The sequence below is a fragment of the Triticum aestivum genome, chromosome 6B (assembly GCF_018294505.1).
Source record: "Triticum aestivum cultivar Chinese Spring chromosome 6B, IWGSC CS RefSeq v2.1, whole genome shotgun sequence".
Classification (NCBI taxonomy): Eukaryota; Viridiplantae; Streptophyta; class Magnoliopsida; order Poales; family Poaceae; genus Triticum; species Triticum aestivum.
Genome location: NC_057810.1, coordinates 598859116 through 598866923, shown reverse-complemented (window position 1 = coordinate 598866923; position 7808 = coordinate 598859116). Strand labels below are relative to the sequence as shown.

The 7808-nt window shown below is 44.3% G+C and overlaps 1 protein-coding gene across 1 annotated transcript; it reads right to left on the bottom strand.

The window, feature by feature from the left end:
- Positions 1-4641: 4641 nt before the first annotated feature.
- Positions 4642-7802, bottom strand: LOC123138230 (cullin-3A). Its single transcript, XM_044558161.1, has 2 exons — positions 7616-7802; positions 4642-6826 (listed from the first exon to the last, which is right to left on the bottom strand). Exons 1-2 carry the CDS (start codon positions 7783-7785, stop codon positions 4786-4788), a joined length of 2211 nt encoding a protein of 736 aa, XP_044414096.1. The 5' UTR covers positions 7786-7802; the 3' UTR covers positions 4642-4785.
- Positions 7803-7808: the final 6 nt, after the last annotated feature.

Genomic DNA, 7808 nt, shown 5'->3' with positions numbered 1-7808 from the left:
GGAACACCACCCTCTCATGGGGCCCGGGGGTGGGGATGAGCTGCCCCTTGTCGGGGAGCCCATGCGCGATGTCACTGGACAAGTATCCGGCCTTCCGTAGCCTCTTGATGTGCCCCTCCGTGACGGAGGAGGCCATCCACTTGCCTCCCGCTCCGGACATGGCTGGGGAAGGTTGAGGCGAGATGTGCGGACTTGGGCGCTGGAGCTCGAGTGAGCGGAAATGGATGAGCAAAGGAGGAAGAAGGCATAGGTGAAAAGGTGGATCCTTATCCCCTTATATGGACGGACGAAGCTATGCGTCCCCCACCAGCCTGGTAAAACTCGCTTATCTCCCAAGCGTCGTAATCAATGGCGCGGTTGGGTTACCCACGCCCATATTGATGAGAATCCTGGAATAAGGGGACACGATCTCTGCTTTGATAAGACGTGTCGAAGAAACCGCCTCACTAAACACGCTGAGGTGGGACAGTAAAAATGATTCCAATAAAGGCTTGGCCGTGGTATGACGTCACGCCGCAGAATACGTCAGCAGATCGAATTTGTGTAAAGATTATTCTCTCTACGGTGGTATGTGGAACTTATTTTGCAGAGCCGGACAGTATTCTTGTGTTTAAAATCTTCTATGAAGTATTCGGAGGAGGAACCCGCCTTGCAATGCCGAAGACAATATGCGCGTCGGACTCGTCGTCATTGAAGCCTGGTTCAGGGGCTACTGAGGGAGTCCTGGATTATGGGGTGTCCGGATAGCCGAACTATCACCGTTGGCCGGACTCCTGGACTATGAAGATACAAGATTGAAGACTTCGTCCCGTGTCCGGATGGGACTTTCCTTGGCGTGGAAGGCAAGCTTGGCGATACGGATATGTGGATCTCCTACCATTGTAACCGACTCTGTGTAACCTAACCCTCTCCGGTGTCTATATAAACCGGAGGGTTTTAGTCTGTAGGACGAACAACAATCATACCATAGGCTAGCTTCTAGGGTTTAGCCTCTTTGATCTCGTGGTAGATCTACTCTTGTACTACCCATATCATCAATATTAATCAAGCAGGAGTAGGGTTTTACCTCCATCGAGAGGGCCCGAACCTGGGTAAAAACATCGTGTCCCTTGTCTCCTGTTACCATCCGCCTAGACGCACAGTTCGGGACCACCTACCCGAGATCTGCCGGTTTTGACACCAACAATTACTGTAGAGTATTTTGAGGATAAGTACCTTGGTTTACCGGTACCTGAGGGTAGAATGAAGGTTGGTAAGTTCCAGTCGACCAAAGATAAGGTTCTAAAAAGATCATCAGATTGGATTGAAAAATATGCTTCAGGCGGTATTGAGGAAAAATCAAATCAAGGCAGTGTTGCAAGCGCTCCCAGTGTACGCCATGGGCATCTTCAAATTTCCAACTTCATTATGTGATGAGCTGGCTCAGATTATAAGAAATTTCTGGTGGGAAGACGAAGAATGCAAGAGGAAAATTCATTGGTTAGCTTGGGATAAAGTCACTAAGCCAAAAAGATGGGGGGCATGGGCTTCCGAGATCTTAGGTTATTTAATCAAGCTCTCTTGTCCAAACAAGTGTGGCGGTTATTGGTGTACCCAGATTCTTTGCGTGCTAAGCTTTTGAAGGTAAAATATTACCCCAGTGGCCACATCCTGAATATTGTCTTCCCGCAAGCTACTTCGGTGAATTGACAAGGTATTATGCATGGCCTGCAGCTGTTAAAAAAGGGTCATCTGGAGAGTGGCCAATGGTAAAAATGTAAATATTTGGAGAGATAGCTAGCTTCCTAGAAACTCCGGCCTTAGAGTTATAGCAAAGAAAAACCGCACTAGACTGAAATAGGTGTCTGAATTATTCATGAGTGGAACTACAAGATGGGATGAAAATTTAATCAGGTACTTGTTCTATCACCATGATGTTGAGGAGATTCTAAATGTACGTGTATTCAGTCTGGAGGAGAGATCAAATTGCTTGGCATTATAAGAAAAATGGTATGTTTTCTGTTAAAAGTGCGTACAAACTGGCCTTAAAGCTAAGGGATGGTAAGGGCAAGACAGGTACGTCCAACACTATCGATAATGAGAAGAGGAGGATGTGGGACGTTATTTGCAAGGTCAAAGTCCCACAAAAAATGAGAATTTTTGTCTGGCTACCTGCATCCAATAGTTCGACAACCCAGGTAAACAAAGTTGCTCATCACCAAACGGTGTCGGATATGTGCACTATTTGTGATGTGAAGGAAGAAAGTATTTTTCATGCCCTGATGACTTGTCCTAAGGCGTGTGCATTCCGTTTTGCCATGAGAGATGTGTGGAATATTCCTGGAGGCTGGAGAGGAGTTTTTCACATGTACGGGGTCGGACTGATTTCTTATTCAGCTTGACCAATTGGGGTCATCGGTTCGTGAGCAAGTTTTATTCATATTCTTTAGAGATTGGCATATGATCTTTGGAAGGGGGAAAGAGGCATTATCTGCTTCTGCTATCTTTGTGGGAAATTACTGGAAATCTTTTATGGCAGAAAATGCCTGTGTGCAAGTTGACTTGAGCAACAAAGGTAAGGGGGTGATCGACAAGTGGAGGTATGTTACTCAACCTGCGATTGGTTGTCAAGTTTGGGAGCCCCCGGATCCTGAGTATATTAAGATTAATGTTGATGTGAGTTTCATGGAGAGTATGAGATCTGCTAGTGTTGGGGTTGTTGTCAGGAATAACCTGGGTGAATTAATGGTCTCATCATGGTTTTTTAGCCGCTCATGTATTTGTGTGGATGAAGCGGAACTTTTGCGTCCCTCGCCGGGTTATACATAGGTATCATACTTCACAAACCAGTTATTCTGGAAACTGATTGCGCTTTTGTTGCTTCTTTTCTGGCCAAAGATTCCATCGACAGGTCTCTGCTTGCGGATCTGAAAATGGAGGCATTGAGCGTATCAAAACTCATAAAGGATTTTAAGATCGTGTAGAATGATAGGCTGGCAAATAGTGTGGCGCACGAGATTGCAAAATTTAGTTTTAACAGCAGGTCCGATGGTCTCTTATGTAATAGTGTTCCGTCATGTGTGACTACTTTTGTAATGAAAGATTGTAAGAATTTTATTTTACCAAATTAATATATGAGGGTTTTCAAAAAATGAAAAAACGATGTACTCCTACATGTGTTAAAAAAAAACCCGATGTACATTCCGTAAAAGAAAAAGAAAAACGATGTACATGGCCGTCAGCAACGGCAAATTCACGTGGTCGGTGACGGTCAAGAGAGCTTTCTGCAGAGACTTCTACGAGAGATTTTGTCTGCGGATATCGTCTGTTCATCTGGGATGTGTCGTTGAACTCAAACACCTGATCGGTGATATTGCTGGGCAGATGCACATTTTGCTGCTTCTGCTGCTACTTTTGATGTTTTCATTTTGCGGATTCGCAGTTTCTACAACAAATCTTGCCTGTAAAGAAGCATGTCGGTTGTACTCCCTCCGTTTCTAAATGTAAGTCTTTGTAGAGATTTTACTAGGTGGACTACATACGGAGCAAAATGAATGAATCCATACTTAAAATGCATCTATATACATCCGTATGTAGTTCATAGTGAAACCTGTACAAAGACTTATATTTAGAAACGGAGGGGGTACATTTTGATGTTGTTTGGACTTGGTAATCCTGAAGTCCTGATCTTTTTGGATGTTAGATGCACATTAATTTCTCTATGATTCTTCTGGAATTAGTATATCTATCAAAGATCCCATGATCAACCAATCATGCAGTATCCAGATCCAAGATATAGCTTTCTGGAATCTCTTTCAGATTCAGCCTACATTTGCTTCACCACTTCCTGTTCCTGTACCAGTTCGATGTAGATGGCATTGTGAATATGAAACTGAATCCGGAACTTGGCCCTTTTTCATTTCCTTTCGGAAGAAAAATCGCAGCCTGATACAGTTCTTTATGGTTCAGAACATAACAGCAACACAAGCACTATAGGGGCGCTGACAACTGGGAAATGTTTAGAGAAGAATCCAAACGCACTGGTCATATATCTTCAACAAATTGGCAGAAACATTCCACATCATCCGTGACACTACTAAGGCTGCGCTTGGATGCGGTGTAATCAAATACAGACGTATTTAGTTTACGCGTGTATCTTACCGGCCACCAGTAGATTTTCAGCCGGAATCAAAACGATGGGCGGAGATCTGTATCTTTTCTACAGGTGTATTTGAGATGAAACGACATTCCAAACAAAGCCTAAGCTGTGGACGAATCTTGACACAGGATGAACAGAAGCGTGCGCACAAATGAGTAGGCATCGTAGCATGCAGGAACATACGCAATTTACATTCAGGCTCGTCAAAGTTGCATTTACATTCAGGAACATGCGCAATTTACATGCAGAATTGCAGATACTGCAAAGAAATAGCAGATCTTCAAGGTGAAATGATTGTGGGAACAAAACACAGGGCCTCTTTGATTCAAATGACTTCTATGGGAAATACAACATCCAAGAAAAGCGAAGGAAAATGCAACATCCAATACCCAATAAAAGAGAAATGAAATCTGAATGAACAATTATGCATAATAACATAAATGCTTTGGTAGTAGTAGAATTGTTGCAGGGATTGGGGTAAAGCCTCCATTTCAATGGATCGATAACCGAATTTAATAACTGCCATTGATTTCAGTGGACAGTGCCCAACAAATAAAACTGAACTCAAGCACAAGGGGAAATGTTTACAGGAATACAAGGAAGCCACCTGCTCATGAAATATCTCTTAACATTCACATGCTGGCTTTTTATGCAAGATAGCGATATAATTTTCTATCTGCTTTGTCCCTCTCTAAGAATTCGCGTTCGATCAGAGATTCTATGCGTTTCTTTATGATAACAGGGTTCGGCAAGAACCGAGCTTGCAATTGCTTGGTAACCTCAGATACAATACTGTTATGATCCAAGACCCTCCTAGATTTCATGATCCTGACGATGGCAGCCTCAATCTGAGGTTTCCTGTCCTCCTCAACCCGCTGGCGGGTCTCCTGCTTCTCTGGCTCAGATTCCTTTGCCGCCACCACTGTCCCGATCTTCACCTTAACAAGCTTGCTTGTGAACTTGTCATTGAAATAGAATGTGTCATCCTCTGATATGTCCTTGCTCATGGGCTCTTTACGGAGAACATTCTTCCCCTTGACACAAGCAAGAGACTGGAGACATCTCTTTAGGTCTGTGGAAGGTATCTCGGTAGCTTGCTCGATGTCTTTGTAGGTAAGCCCATCGGAAGTGTTGAACAACATCAGAACACACATCTGGTAAGTGGAGACATTCAGCTCATGCTTCTGGCTTTTCCCAAACGTGGCCTTTATATCAGCTGTTCCCATATTTGTTTGCCATGTTAACCTCCGCCCACTGTGAGTTCCAAGATAATATCCACGGAATTTCTCACATACTGCAAGGATTTCAGGTGGAAGGCTGCAGGGAGGGCTGGGTTGTGTTGGCCAAGAGCCAGTTGTGAGAATGTGGACATCAAGTGTAGGGCCATCACCAAGTTCCTCGGATTTCTTGGCATAGAAATCCTGCATGGTGTCCTGAGATGTCTTCATGTCAGTGAACATACCCTCTAATTTGGAGGTGAACTGGTACCCACATTCTGTCTTGAGTTTGACTATCATACTCCTCTCAGCATCATCAGAAACAGTTTTGCCAGACAGAAGCCTTTTCGCCAAATGCTGCTTATAGTACTTCTCAAACACATCCTTCTCCTGAAGGTACCGAAACAGCATCATGACTTTGTCCAGTATACCCTCCACATCCTCTTCTGTTGCCCCTTTCAATCCTTTGCGGAGTTTGTCATCAACATACAGTGATATGAATTCAGGTGACCTGTTGTTTAAGTTGATGAAGAACTCAAAGGATGAATTCAGAGCATTTTGGAAGGTTTTATCATTGCCAAAAGCAACATTGATGATCTTATCATGCTTATCCTTCTCATTTAACAAGCACTGAACAAATTCCACTGGGTCTTTCAATCTCTCTGGATCTGTCACTAAGTGCTTCCCTGTTTCCCTTAGGTATGAAGTCATCATATCTCTGATTGTTGATAGACCATCAGGAACCCTTCGGAATAAGGTGTACATCCTACCCAAATCTTCATATTTGTCATCTATAAGCATGTTAACAAGGCCAGAGTTTTCCATGTGGACCAATCTATGCATGTGATTGGCTATCATCTCTTTCTCCACCACGCTAGTTATCTTTGCCTCACTGCCAGCATCCAAGTAGTGTGAGACACGCTCCATTTCCTCATTGAGCCGCCTCTCAGCCTTCTTAAGGTAGTTACCACAATCACAGCACTCAATGAACTCTTGAGATTCCCCACTGTAGAAGCTAGCGGAAACTTCCAAAAATGGTTTCTCAAAATCATCTTGGTATACAGCAGGACCAAGATCCATTAACATCTTTGTAATGCTCCTCATCAGGCCTCTATTGATCACTTCACCCATTCTTTCTCTGTGAATAAGATCTAGAAGGGTGTCAAGCAGCCGACCATGGATCATTGGGTAGTGAATTATATGATCCCTCCACAAATTCAGACCAAGCTCATGAACAGGTGTCCTATGGGATGTCGGGACATAAGTCCGATCCATGTACATTAGAATATCCCTGATCATCTGCAATGCCTTGTTGTGATCCATCCACTTCGCATTCAGCTCTTCCAAAAACAAACCACCCTGCGCAGCCTCTATTGATTTTGATATTTCCTTCAAACGCCATGTCATAGTGCTCTCAAGGCCATTATAGAGCTTCTCGCCATACTTGTGAAGCACCATGTTGTAGGCACTCCTGCACATGGAAAGAGAATTCACAAATTAGAGTAAGGTGGCACCACAATAGCCCTTAGTGGGTATTATATAGATCCCCCCTGCACCCTGTGCTCTTGCATAGTAGTAATTTACTACCAACTATCCAAATTCGGCAATATAAGAGTTCAACAAGCACTATGAGTCAACATTCATATGACAAGGGATTATAAATCATATGAATATCTGAATAAAGGCATCTATCAAGTTCTAACAGTATGTTGATTCAATCTGCCTTGCAGCTTGCTGATCCATCAGAGACAGCAAAGACTGATACAGACAGAAACATGTCTGTTCTATTTTATGCTCTGGTGAAGAACAAAAATGAAAGACTAGAAAACCATGTTCTAAATAGAACGCCCATAGCCGAAACAGTGGAGAGTATATTTGCCTTGAAATTCCTAGTTAAGAAGAGCTTTGTTACTTGACTGCTCATCTAGTGGAGTATAGCGTCAATAGTTAACAGAGGTCTTCGGCCACAAAAGAAGCTAATTGCTCCCGTAACATTGGTAGGACAACAAACACTGGAACAAAATCCTCTCTGATAGATCGCTTCCTGAGCACTGCACAGGATACGAACATCCAGCCTTTCTTTTCACACGATACTATCACGCGCCAGTTCGAATAGCACACACGATCTGGCCTGGAACCGCATTTTCTCGGAATTCACGCAGGTAGAGACGGATGCATATCTTCTAACCAAGCGGGAGCGACAGCGAGCGCCGGGAAGATCAGGCTGGCTTAGGGCGGGCAGGGGGTGTGGGGGGCCGACCTGTAGAGCTCCTCGAAGGAGAGGCCGCTGGCGTTGTGGTTGTAGATCTCGTGGATGGCGTGCTCGAGGACCTTCCATGTCCGCTCCGCGTACTTGGGGTCGAGCTCCACCCGGTGCTTGAACGCCTCGATCTTGAAGTTGCGCTTCCTGGGCGGGCCTCCGCCGCTCATCTTCGCCGCCGCCGCCGGCTGGC